Source organism: Ilyonectria robusta (genome assembly GCF_021365365.1).
Source record: "Ilyonectria robusta strain PMI_751 chromosome Unknown BGZ61scaffold_2, whole genome shotgun sequence".
NCBI lineage: Eukaryota > Fungi > Ascomycota > Sordariomycetes > Hypocreales > Nectriaceae > Ilyonectria > Ilyonectria robusta.
Window position 1 is genome coordinate 468513 of NW_025764436.1, and position 12776 is coordinate 481288.

The 12776-nt window shown below is 55.2% G+C and overlaps 5 protein-coding genes across 5 annotated transcripts; 2 read left to right on the top strand and 3 right to left on the bottom strand.

The window, feature by feature from the left end:
* Window positions 1-739: 739 nt before the first annotated feature.
* Window positions 740-3648, top strand: BGZ61DRAFT_340375 (fungal-specific transcription factor domain-containing protein; the record flags this gene model as incomplete). Its single annotated transcript, XM_046239302.1, has 3 exons — window positions 740-1085; window positions 1133-3450; window positions 3505-3648. The coding sequence occupies 3 exons, from the start codon at window positions 740-742 to the stop codon at window positions 3646-3648; spliced, it is 2808 nt and encodes a 935-aa protein (XP_046110309.1).
* Window positions 3649-5404: 1756 nt separating this feature from the next.
* BGZ61DRAFT_526592 (uncharacterized protein) lies at window positions 5405-6412 on the top strand (the record flags this gene model as incomplete). The annotated part of the gene is made up of 2 exons (XM_046252981.1): window positions 5405-6307; window positions 6365-6412. 2 exons carry the CDS (start codon window positions 5405-5407, stop codon window positions 6410-6412), a joined length of 951 nt encoding a protein of 316 aa, XP_046110310.1.
* A 10-nt stretch (window positions 6413-6422) lies between these two features.
* On the bottom strand, window positions 6423-7668 carry BGZ61DRAFT_80697 (uncharacterized protein). Its single transcript, XM_046257111.1, has 3 exons — window positions 7295-7668; window positions 6985-7235; window positions 6423-6924 (listed from the first exon to the last, which is right to left on the bottom strand). The coding sequence occupies exons 1-3, from the start codon at window positions 7502-7504 to the stop codon at window positions 6771-6773; spliced, it is 615 nt and encodes a 204-aa protein (XP_046110311.1). The 5' UTR covers window positions 7505-7668; the 3' UTR covers window positions 6423-6770.
* On the bottom strand, window positions 7667-8353 carry BGZ61DRAFT_80691 (uncharacterized protein). Its single transcript, XM_046257110.1, has one exon. The coding sequence runs from the start codon at window positions 8239-8241 to the stop codon at window positions 7762-7764; it is 480 nt and encodes a 159-aa protein (XP_046110312.1). The 5' UTR covers window positions 8242-8353; the 3' UTR covers window positions 7667-7761.
* Window positions 8354-10855: 2502 nt separating this feature from the next.
* Window positions 10856-12350, bottom strand: BGZ61DRAFT_489483 (uncharacterized protein; the record flags this gene model as incomplete). Its single annotated transcript, XM_046250223.1, has 2 exons — window positions 10856-12027; window positions 12104-12350. 2 exons carry the CDS (start codon window positions 12348-12350, stop codon window positions 10856-10858), a joined length of 1419 nt encoding a protein of 472 aa, XP_046110313.1.
* Between the last annotated feature and the right edge of the window lie 426 nt (window positions 12351-12776).

The window sequence follows — 12776 nt, forward strand, 5'->3', positions numbered from 1 at the left end:
CAAAGAGTTGGTTCGGTGGGTACGAAAGCCGGTTGCAGTGTCAACAGCGCCTCCTGCCAGGAGCCAAGATCGGTGATCAACAACGTGGTGAGTGTCCATTCCATGTCTCGTCTGATACCAGTCTCCTGTCACATCCTCGTCTCAACTCCATCTCTACACCTCATACACTCACCCCGCCGTCACATATCCATGTACGCACAGGCATGATCGAACTTCTAGATCAAATTTCCGTTGCCTCTTCTACCGTTACGTCAATGGGATACCGAGTCACTCAGCAGCAAGCGCATGCTCCCCTCCTTCAGAGCTGTGCCGCGTGGTGACTGGCAGTGTTGATCTTGCGCCGTTGCGACCATGTTCTATTGGTGCGCGACGTGCCTCATACCTGACCCCCCTGACCGTTTCCACTCTTCCCCGCAAACATTTCCTTCTGCCTGGAAGAGTTAAAGCTGACCCCTTCCACCACAGACCTGCCACAGCCTTGCGTACTGTTACCCTCGGTCACAAAGGTGAAGCTTCAGGCCTGACGCCCAAGCCCTAGATCGGGGGTACTTGTCCTGTCCGCTGCGTCTCATATCCAGTAGAGAGCAGTGTTCGGTCTCAATTGGATTTATCTGGCAGCCATCCCATCCTTCATGACGGATACCGGGCTTTCAACCAGATCATCAACACCGGAGAGTTGCAGTTTCTACCATCAACTACCTAGGTCTTATACACCACACCACAGCAAGCGGTAGACGAGATGTTGTCCAACCCTCTTCAACGCTTCTCCCCTTACCAAAATATCTCCTCTGCTCTTGCACCTGATTCCCATGGTCAACAACCCCAAATGCAGACGAACGGCCTCGAATCACTGGGACAGGGCTCGCAATACCCCATTCAACATCTCCCTCAACAAGCCGGTATCCAAAATCCCCATTTAGCCAGGGCGGGACCTCCAACAAAGCATCGACAGCACCCATATGGACCCAGTGCTCGAGCACCTGGGACTTCAGGCCCCATTAGAAGGAGAATTAGCCGAGCTTGTGATCAGTGCAACCAGCTACGAACGAAATGTGACGGCCAACATCCCTGTGCCCATTGCATCGGTAAGTCGCAAAGTCGGTATACATGAGGTGGTAGCTGACTACAATAGAATTCGGCCTTGGATGCGAATACATCCGCGAGAGAAAGAAGCGAGGAAAGGCATCAAGAAAGGAGCTGGCTCAACAAGCAGCAGCCCAAGCTGCGTCAGGCGGGAGCGGAGGACAAAACGACAGCTCCGGAGCCGAGGGCAGCCAATCCAACGATAATGGGGCCGAGTCCTTGCCTATCCATGGCTCATCACAACATTCCATTCCTAGACGCCACCACAGTCTAAGTGATAAGACAATCAACGACCACGGCGATGAATCAAATCAGGGGCTAGATAGCCTCGACAGACTTGGCGACATGAGCGATCAACCTCATCTAACAGGCCACCCTGATATTGACGGAGAACAACTCGATGGCTCCACAGGTATTGATCTCAACGGCTTTGTTGCGACCGTAGCCCACCCCTATGATGCTCAGGGGCTGGATGGCCCTGGTTTGAGCCATCAAGCTTACGCCGCCAACGGGCGAGGCAGCATTTCCAGCTACCCCGACTTATCGTACGCAATGCACGCACAGAGCCCGCCAAACTTTCCCAACAACACGGGATTTCGCATGGGAAACAGCCCTATTGCGTACCAGATGGGCGGAACACCTCCCGGCTGGGGCATCTCCATGGCATCACCCCCAAGTCAATTTCAACCACATATGGCCCAACCCAACTTTGGCAACACCAAACTTCGATACCCCGTTCTTGAGCCTCTCATCCCTCACCTCAATAACGTCCTTCCCCTTTCCATAGCTTGCGACCTCGTGGACCTGTACTTTCAATCATCGTCATCTGCGCAAATGCACCCCATGTCCCCTTATGTCCTGGGGTTCCTCTTTCGGAAGAGATCTTTCCTTCATTCTTCCAAGCCAAGACACTGTCAACCTGCGCTGCTCGCAAGTATGCTGTGGGTAGCTGCGCAGACAAGCGACGTCCCGTTCCTAGCCAGCGCGCCCTCGGCTCGGGCTAAGACCTGCCAGAAGCTCTTGGAATTGACAGTAGGTCTTCTCAAACCTCTAATCCACACTGTCTCTGGGGATGCCCCTAGTCCCGTCGCAGATGGTGTTGCTCTCGGGGGCCTCGGTGTAGCGATGCCCGGATCCATCAGCTTGGATGCCCTGACCGGAGAGTCTGGGCCGTTTGGTGCTGCAGGATGCCTAGACGACGTGATTACCTACATTCACCTGGCAGTCGTGGTCTCAGCAAGTGAGTACAAGGGTGCGAGTCTGAGATGGTGGAATGCCGCTTGGTCCCTTGCACGTGAACTGAAACTGGGACGAGAGCTCCCACTCAGTGCTCCCCCAGTCAACCACGACCGGAATAATGTGGATAATGAGGCCAATGACGAACACGACCTTCAACGCAACAACTCGGGCTATGTTACAGAAGAGGATCGCGAGGAGAGACGCAGAATATGGTGGCTTGTCTACATCGTGGATAGGCACCTGGCACTCTGCTACAACCGCCCCCTCTTCCTTCTCGATATCGAATGCGATGGTCTGTTGCAGCCCATGGATGATAATGCCTGGCAGAGCGGCGACTTTGGACACTTCCCACCCAATACCGATCCCAATCTGCTAAACTCGGTCCCAGAAGGGTTCGAGGACTCGCGGCCTCGTGGGCCACAATTTGAGTGTCGCAGTCACAGCATTTTCGGATACTTTCTACCTCTCATGACCATTTTAGGTGAAATCGTCGACCTGCACCATGCCAAGAACCACCCTCGATTCGGCATTGGCTTTCGCATGGGGCATGAGTGGGATGCACAAACAACAGAGATCACCCGGCACCTGGAGGCATATGAACAGAGCTTAAAGACATTCGAGCACAAGAATCTCCCTCGACCAGGAGACGACAAGTCTGATCCGGCCCTGAATGAGAACGGCGAACTTCATGGGGACCACCCCACCCCTTCAGTGCACTCTGTGCACACCAACGGATCGAATCGTCTGACGGAGAGCGATATCCAGACTCGCATTGTCATTGCATATGGCACGCATGTTATGCATGTCCTGCATATTTTGCTGGCGGGTAAATGGGACCCAATTAATCTTCTTGACGACGAAGACCTCTGGATCTCGTCGGAAGGATTTATCACGGCCACAAGCCACGCAGTGGCAGCCGCCGAAGCCATCAACCAGATTCTAGAGTTTGACCCCGGGCTGGAGTTTATGCCCTTCTTTTTCGGCATCTATCTGCTTCAAGGTTCGTTCCTTTTACTATTGATCGCGGATAAGCTCCAGTCTGAGGCGTCGCCAAGTGTGGCCAAGGCATGCGAGACTATTGTCCGAGCGCATGAAGCATGTGTGGTGACGCTGAACACTGAGTATCAGGTGAGTCAATGTTCTAACTCGGTCCTCTTGAATTTGAAACTAATATGTCGACAGCGGAAATTCAGTAAAGTAATGCGCAGTGCGCTGGCCCAGGTCCGGGGCCGCGTACCCGAGGATCTGGGGGAACAGCAGCAACGGCGACGAGAACTTTTGGCGTTGTATCGATGGACTGGAGATGGGACTGGCCTTGCACTATAAGCAAGGGTACGTCTGTGGCGGATCAAGCAAAGGCGCACGGCATGCTCAATTTTCGGATTGGGAAAAGTGGTTTATTTCGATTCTCAGCGCATTGGGCGTGAAAGCGGCGGCGTCCGTGATTATAACTGGGTATGGGATTAACGGAGGCACTAAGCGGTCCGGGAATGGAAATCACAGAGGAAATAAGGCCTGGGACTCTCTTGACGATGGAACAACGGCAATCATGGTTCGGGATGCTGGGACGACCAGTTTTGTACGAGTGTATGGGACATGGGCTAGGGTACGTCGACGGGCGTTTCCATGGGCGGAAGGCCTGCATTTGGAGTATATCAACAACAAACTTGAGGCGGCCAGTGGGTGATTATACCTTTTGGGTTCGGATTGGATTTGGGCCTTTTTTTTTGGGGGGGGGGGGGGGGGTAGTCAGTGGGCAGTTTTATGTTCATGATGGACGAGGAATGAGAAACGCCGAGATTCCGCATCGTATCTGTGCTTGAGGTTGCATCGATGAAGATCCATTTAGCCCGTTCTGACTCACGGATTCCACGTGGTTGCTGACATCTTGACAACCCTGACGTCAACATTTTCCTGTGTAACGAGGGTCACTTGGACGGAGCCACATGTCGTCAGATTAGAGTTTCTTCTTGAACGGTCTGTCGTCTTTCGCATTATGTAACTTGACGTACGGGAGCGCCTGCAGGAACGAGACGCTGGCGACTGAGGATTGGGCGGTTTCGTAGGTTTGGCGCTTCGCCACGCACGTGGGACGGCTTAGACACGGCCATGTTACACAAGGAATGCGGGAGAGGCGGCTGAGGCGTTGGGTTGAGAGTTTGTAGTAGGCAGGTTTCCTGAGGCATTGTTCTAGCGACTTGGGCTGAGTGTTATTGACTACAGTTACTCACGGTTGGTTCGCGACTTATAGATACACTCTGGTTCTATTCACTCACCTGTTCAAACTCACGATGCCTGATCATTTGGGTGTCTGCTGTGCAAGTCACGCTGCGAGCAAATGCAGGCCACAAACCAGGTCTCATGCGATTAATGTCCGTTAAAGTCGCATAGCAAACTACTCTACCCAAATATCCCCTGGTGGCTCTCTCTCACCAGCTGCCAGCCTATTTTCTCGCGGCCCGCTGCCAGCTGCCCGCCACCAAACCGCCGCCGGAGGTGAATCACATCTCCCTCACCTTCTCAGGCCCCAACAGTTTCCGAAATGGACAACCATGGAACTCTCTCGCTTGCAGCAGGCCTGCCTATTATTCAGAGAACAATACAATAGCAATCAATCAATCTCTGCTTCCTTAACTGGCCGCGGGGCCGGCCGGTTGCCGGTGCGTTGACGCCTTCTTCCGCTTCTCACTGTCTCCCTATTCACATCACACGACGCAGCATAAAGCCTGTTCATCTTCCGTTTGCTCCTATTGTTCTCGCTTCCTATTCTGGACCAACCATTTACCGCACAGCGCAACGAGAGGCCTTGTTTCCTCTTAAACTCGCCCATCCACACTCGTCATCCTCCTCTCCTCCGCCTCTTCCCATCACTGACGCGTTCGTTTCCGCAAACTCAACGCCAAACACGCAACCAGCCTCTCAAAGGTTGACTCAGTGCAGCCAAACAACAAACCAACCACACACCTCCAAGTACGACTTGGACAGCTCATATCAGCAAACCAAACTCGGCCAATCATCGCCGTCGGCCGTGGCTATATCAAACCCAATCCAACGTGCCAAACACCCTCTGGCCCGATTTACCATGAGACCCCACAGAGACAGGAAGCGGCCTCGTTACGCCGAAAGCCCAGAGAGCCCAGACAGCCCAAACGCAGCATTCGTCGACGACTCAGAGAGTGAAATGGCATCGGCCGAACCGCAGCGGAAGCGGACCCGCTATACTGACGAGCCTCATCAACAGCAACTGAGCTATCACTTTGGCAGCGGCGGCGGCATATCTCTTGCTCTGCCTCAACCCGCCGCTACACCACCGCCACCTCCTCCTGTAGCTGCATCTTTCCTTGCTTCTGGCAGCCCGCCCTCGGTTCTTCAGCAGACACCTGCTCCCCGAGCCCGTCGTCCATCCAACCCTCTCCACCGCGTCGGCGGCAGCTACACGCTCGAGACGGCCGGACTCTCGCTGCCAACCAACCTCACGCCCAACGAGGCAAGCCGCCGCCAGACCGAGATCGAACGCGAGCTCGCCTTCCAGGCCGCCAACCCACCAGCTCTACCGGCTTCGACCATCGCCGACCTGCCGCCCAAGCCGGCGACCGAGGACTGGGTCATGTTCCCGGAAGACCCCATCTCCGACGAGCAGCGGCGCGCCATCGAGGCGGAGAACAACCGCATCGCCGCCACTAACCAGCGCATCGAGCGCGAGCGCAACAACCAGGCCGCCAAGAAATCCCGCCAGAAGCGCCTCGAGGCGCTGGACAACACCCGCCTAATCCTCAACGACCGCGCCGCCGAGTGCGACTGGTGGCGTATGCGGGCCATGGCCCTAGGCGCCACGGCGAGCGACTGGGATTTGTTGCCCAGGCAGATCAAGAAGAGCATGGTCAAGGTCATCGAGGAGCGCGTTGCCGTCGTGGATCAGCGGAACGAGGAAATCAGGAAGCAGGACGAGGCGCGGAAGCGACTTGAGCGAACCAGGGCGCGTACGGTACGTGGTAGCTTGTTGAGTATGCCGACTCTTTAATACTAATATTCTCGACCATAGGCACGAAAGGAAGGCCGAGATGCTGCGTCCCCAGCGGCAGAAATCTAAGTGTGTTAGTCATGGGACAAGGACATGAGACAAAGGAGAGACGACACAAGACATTGCTGGGTAGGATGACTCCATGCTTCGGGTTCTGGAACTTTGCGATTTAGGAGTAGATTGTAGTATGTGAGAATGGGAATTGAAAGTGGTATCAAAAAGGGACTATTAATATGCGCCCCGTAAAATCTTCAATAATACGCGCCCATGTGCGCCATCATTAGCTTAGCCATTGTCGTTCCTTGCGTCGGTGTTTCCTCTGCGGACAGAAAGTTATCCAAGCAGTCACTCAAATCCCTTCTTGCAGCGTACTTCTTTAGACCTCGGGGGACCAGAGAGTCAACCTCGGAGATATGAGACTGTTTCTTTAGTGGGCGGGAGGAGGAGGAGGAGGAACAGTGCCCTCCATCTTGGCCTCGCCAAGCTCAGCCTGGACCTCAGTTCGGGGAGCAAAGGTCTGGCTCTGGGGGGAAGCCATGCAGGCCTTGATGAAGAAGACGATGGTAACGATGACCAAAACCCTGAGCACGAAAATATCAGCTTAGAAGCTCAAGAGATTTGTCTTCATTTTAGTGACTTACCAGGTGAAAGCACCGAGAGCAGCGCAGGCAGCCAGGGAGCCACCATACGCATCGAGGGTGTGGCTGCTGCCATAGTAACCGTCGTAGTAGCTATAGAACGAAGAGGCGACGGAGGCGGCCCAAGCCCAGGCAGAGAGCCAGAAGATGGCATCGAGGATGAGGGCGCAAATGAAGGCAATGCGGATGTAGAGCTGGGGGGCGAAGAACTCGGAAGCCAGCATGCCACCGACGATGAGGAAAGTGAAGATGGCCTATTCAGGGATCAGTCTCTGGGTGGATTGAGTCAAAAGAGTACGGTGATGGCACTTACATCGAAGATGATGAATCCAGCAGGGCCGGAGTAGCCAGAGAGATAAGAGCTATAACCGCCGAAAAGCGAGAGGTTGTAGGCAGCGGCGATCAGGGCACCGAGGGAGAGGGCGAGAATGACACCGCGGATGATGGTCAGGAAGAAGGGCAGGGCAGGGACGCCGGTGGCCGTAAGGCCCTGGGTGCCGGTGGTGGTGCCGGTGGTGCTCATGGTAACTGCTATGAGAGGGTGTTGTTGAGTATGGAGGAGTATTCAGAGAGTTGGTAGAGATCTGAAAAGAGAGGAGGAGAAGCGAAACCTGGCGGGGGTGTAAGTCAGTTTATAGGTCCCAGCCGCCCGTCGAGTGTGGGTAGGTGAGGCGCGAACCGTTTCTCTTACCAGTCAGTGGAAACAGTAGAATCTGTCTGCCTTGTCGTAACCGTTTACTGCCTGGTCTGTCCCCAAGCGCCCGGGGGAAGGGGGTCTTCTTATGGATGGACGTGACAGCCAGCCTCAAGACTCAAGCCATCCTCTTGGCTAGGACTTCTTGGCTGGAGACCCCTGCACGAACAGCAGAAGCCCGATCGCACGGCATTCCCCAAATGCAATCTTGGTCTCTGCTCTAGGTCCACTTGGCACAGCGCAGCGGCAGAGAGTAGACAAGGTCCATGGGCGGAAATCTCTACCGCCAGCACATGCCGGCACGCGCCCTTGGCTGGGCGGCCCTGCACGCGCTGGACGTTGGACGGCACACACAGTGCTCGGGAGGAGTCCCGCATCCGATGCCTAGTGTGTAAGAGCCAGCACACAGGGCTGAGGAGAAAACAGTCGCCCATCTCGGTACAAGCAGCCAATACGCCGTTGGGGATCTGCCCCCCCCCTAGCCCCGCGGCGCGCAGCCCGTGCAGCGCAGGGCCGGGGGAAGTGTGAAGGCGACCCGCACCATCACCACGCACTTGCGTCGCCATTGGGCAGCGGGCTTTGCGAGGCTGGGGCCTCGTGGGCAACGGCACAGGCTTGGGATGCTGAACTGGTCGCGCTGGGCGGAGCGCGGAATGGGTGGAGTGGTGGTTAGGCACATTGCCGTGGCTGTCTCAATGGGTCGTGGGTAGGGTTTAGCGGGCGCCCTGCGGAAGGCGAAGGCTGTGCAGCTGAATGCGGTTTTGCAACTAGAAGCATAGTTCGGTATCCCATGATGCTTTTCTGGCGTGTGGTTGTGTCTGTGAGAACAGTCGGTGAGTGCAGTCCGGTGAAGTATGGTTGCGGGCAGTGCTTTGTTGGAGTCGAAGCCGGGTAACCGTGGTGGTGGTGGTGTCTGGATGGATACCTGGATACCTGGATACCTCAGGCGCGGATGCCGCTTCGTATAAGGCGGCCGGGACGGAGAACCAGGGGACGACGGCATCAGGCCGCCTTGCTGCATAGCACTGGGCGGGGGAGCAATTAATTTGCTTGCTTGCTTGCTTGCTTGCTTTTTTATTATCTGTGTGATCTACGTGCATCGGATACTGTATGTACCGTGTGTCTTGTACTGTACCATCCCGGGGTGGGCGGTATCAGACATGGACGTGACAGATGATGGACGACCTTGGACGACTCTCTTCAGCCTCACGGCGTCATACGTCTTGGCTTCTTGGCTATACGCGAATAGCCCGACGCCTCCAGCAAGCCAAAAATAAGAAAAACACGGCCAGACTCCAACTTATCTCGCGGCTCGACCATTCATCCAACGCGCCTGATTGAGGCGTACAATCCAGACCAGCCCAAACTTTTAGCTCCCTGGCAGCAAGTTCCCGTTCTCAGCTCCAACGCGCCACAATCAACCACCACCCACGTCACTTGACTGCCGGTATCTCGTCCCCCGCGTCAGTGCGTATACCCGCTACAGCATGCACTTACCGTCACCGCATACAACCTCCCCCCCAACAGAATTTTTCCAAAATGGGTTGCACGCATTGGGTTACACACTATCTTGCTGCGTACAGATCTTACAGGAGGATCCTCATTGTTCCCACTCAATGGATGGAGGGTTTTTTTTTTTTTTTTACTTATTTTAGGTGATGACACCCAACCCTACTTCCTCCCTCTAGCGTTGCTCTCACCGATCGCCCTTCTCCTTTGCAGCGCCAGCCCAGCCAATAAGTCAGACGGGCAGTCTTTTGCCCACTCCCTGCAGACGTGCTGCTTCAGCAGACTGGGTAGGGCCTGTTATCTCCCGCTGCTGCGGGTGTGGACCGTGTGATTGCTTCCTTTTTGAAACGGTTTGCGAACGTGTCGATCCCTTTCCGCAAAACGCATTCGTACAGTGAGTGAGTGAGTGGCTGCAGGGGCCGTTGCGCCTTGTGGCACCGTCACCCATCCGTATCATCTCCTCATTCCGCCCCCTTTCCGCCCTTCCCTTTTTGTCTTTTTGTGATACAGACTCACTTTATTTCTTTAAATTGTGTTTCATTTTCTTTCCCGTGTCTGTCTCGTTCACCGGCTCTGTTTTGTCCCCCCATCACATCTCCATGTCTGCATTCCAGACTAAAGCATGCAGAGACACCTCAAACACCCGTCTAGTGCCCTAATTACTGCCATCCTCCTGTGATATACATGCATGCCGGGGTCCTCAATGCCCTCAATGCCCAGCTGGACGCCATGGCGGGTCCTAGATGCGCCACGTTTCTTGGCGCCTCGGGGCTGAAAGCCAGGGTTCTCTCACCTCCAGAACTGACCACCCCCCCCCCCCCAAACTTGTCCTCTTCTTCCATTCCATTCCTGGCTATTTCGTTCTTGAGCCGAGCTGCTCAGCCCGGTTCCCGCTCTCGCTTGTTTGCTTGAGCCAATGACTTGACCAGAGCTGGGAATTAGCCAATCACGACGCTCGTTAATACTGTCTCCTCGGCACATGTGTGCCGGCGGGACGAAGTCTTTGGCTCGTCCGGGTGTCAACTTCAGCCGCTTCGAGCTTTCACCTGACAAGCTATTACGCCTCGTCCTACTGAATATCTCTTCCCACTTGTCAATCACCCGGCATCACTGATCCGGCTTATTTCGACCGTAAACGGTAAACCAATCGTGTTCCAAGATTCTGACTCTGTACCTTGAACAATTTCCTCTCAACTCAGCCCCATCCGACTTACAACCACCACGATGCAGCAGCCAGCTGCCAGAAGCGCCCACAGTAACCAGCGAAAGCTAGCACTACGCCTTTATTTTTAGACATGTATTGAACCAGAATAGAGGCTGAATGTGTATCAAAGTTAGGTTTGCTGAATGTGGGAGTCCCATCTCAGCTCACCAGGTCGTTGCGGGCGTAAAGACGTGTCTTTGTTCTCGACCAAAAGCCTCACGCAAGTTTTGTACAACCGTATCTCTTCATTGGGCCAGCACCCGCAGCCACATTCGTTCATTCGTTCATTCTCGCCTAGTTAGCTAGGGAGCCATCTATTGTGTCTTCTCAACCCGGTTTCCACGCCTTCATCCATCATGGCCTTTCTCATCAGAGTGACGCTCTTGGCACACTCATACTCAATTCACCCGTTGCCCAAGCTTTTGCGTCTTTGCATCTTCACAAACCCATCCCCAATCTATTTTCGTTCATTGTCTTGCATGCACAAGCCGACCCTTAACCCAAACCTTCTTGGTGTTTCGGTCATCCCCATTATACACCCACTTGGCTATCCTCTCCTCCCAAGTCTCCCACCCAAACATGTCCACATTCCCTCCATCGATATCGGCATCGGCGGCGAAACCCTCTTCGTTCACATCGCCTAGTCCAATCAGTTGCGTATCCCACTCCATCCCCTCCTTAAAGCCGCCCACCCGGGTCTCCAGGCCCACCACCGCCGCTCCACCCCGGGTTCCCAGGTACAGCGCCTCCTCGATGGTCAACTTGCTCCGTTCGTGTTCGGGATCCGCTTCGTCGATTCCCATTGCCAGGTGCCGGCTCACCAGTGCTGCCTGCCGAGCTGCCTCCAGGATCGAGGGGCTGTATCCGGCGCCCATATCCGTCCCGAGGCCTACCGTAATGTCCCGGTCCCACATCCATCGCACTCGCGCCGTACCGCTCGTCAACGCGCTGTTGCTGCACGGGCAGTGAGCTACCTTGGATTGTCTCTCGGCGATGAGCTTTGCTTCGTCCTCGCTTAGGTGAACCGCATGCGCCAGGATCGTCCGTGGCGTCAGCAGACCATGGTCGTCGTATACAGCCGTGTACGAGCTTGATTCCGGGAACATGCTTGCCACCAGCGCAATCTCCCCTTTGTTCTCTGAGACGTGGGTTTGAACCGGTAGGTCCATATCTCGCTGGATCTTGGCCAGGCCTCTCATGGACTCGCTAGTACAGGACGGTGCAAACCGCGGTGTCAAGATTGGAGATACCAACTCAAAACTAGGGTCAATATCTCGAACATGCTGGATGGTCTGCAGTGTCTTCTCCAGGCTGGCCGCGGCGCCCTCGTCACGGTAGTACTCAAGACATATATCCGGGTTGTCCATGCACACCCGCCCGACAAACGCACGTTGCCCCAAAGACAGGCAGAGGTCTGCCAGGAGGTTTGTTGCCTCCACATCAATCGTTGCGTAGTAGGCTGCCGTCGTGGTGCCATGAGAGAGGGTACGTCGGATGCAGGCGGTGTACGCCCGGCGTGCCTTGGCCAGATCTTTCAGGCTCGACTCCAGCGGAAAGGTGTACTTCTCTAACCAGTCCAGGAGCGATTTCTTGCCAAAGATACCGACGTTGGGATACTGAGGCGCATGCACGTGTGAATCTTGAGCATCGTCAGCGTCTGTCCAGTTCAAGGCGCGTAACTGAGGAGCTGGCACTCCCGGAATGGCCAAACTCACCGATAAAGCCTGGAAAGAAGAACTGCCCCGGTTTGGCCACATGGACGTCCACATCGCTTCTCTCCCAGCCTAGCTTCCCTAACAACCGATCATCGATGAGCTCCGCGTTCGCGCAATCCTTATCGATCTTTACAATCTTCCCATCGCTGTCAACGCAGACGGCTGCGTCATGGAGGTACTCCAGTTCCTGGCGGCTCTTGGAGGAGATGAATGTCCCCAGAAATACTTGTTTCCGTAAGCCAGGCATATTTTCGTCAGGTGCACCAGTTGGTTGGAATGTTGTGTGGGTGGACTTCTGAGAGGTGTTGTGTTGAGTTCTTGTTTGGCGCAACAGGTACCTGAAAGGTGGCGGCGCTGGTGGTGATGAGGTAATATGTAGGCCAAGCCGGACGGAAGTGGAAAAACTCGCAGAGGCAGAAGCGTCGGGGACACGAACAGAAAGGAATCCAGGGACAGCAGGGCAAGATATACGAGGTTGAGATGAGATGGTCGGCCCCTTTGTAGTTTCGATGCGGTGCGTGCCGCAATCATTCCTCGGCCAACCAAATCATCTCCTGGGTTTCTGGCGGGTGTAGCCAAGCGGGTGGCCGCTTCGGCCGTGGCAGCTCGGCCGCGGGCGTCCGAGCAGAGGTACAGAAGACCGAGCCAACTGTTTAACAGTCATCTGTGTAGT

Excerpts from the sequence above, each read along its gene's own strand:
- BGZ61DRAFT_80697 (XM_046257111.1), bottom strand. The coding sequence starts at position 7,504 with ATGAGCACCACCGGCACCACCACCGGCACCCAGGGCCTTACGGCCACC. Across the intron at positions 7,236-7,294 it reads CTGGATTCATCATCTTCGAT|GCCATCTTCACTTTCCTCAT; the intron begins GTAAGTGCCATC and ends ATCCCTGAATAG. Across the intron at positions 6,925-6,984 it reads GCTCTCGGTGCTTTCACCTG|GGTTTTGGTCATCGTTACCA; the intron begins GTAAGTCACTAA and ends TTTCGTGCTCAG.
- BGZ61DRAFT_80691 (XM_046257110.1), bottom strand. The coding sequence starts at position 8,241 with ATGGCGACGCAAGTGCGTGGTGATGGTGCGGGTCGCCTTCACACTTCC.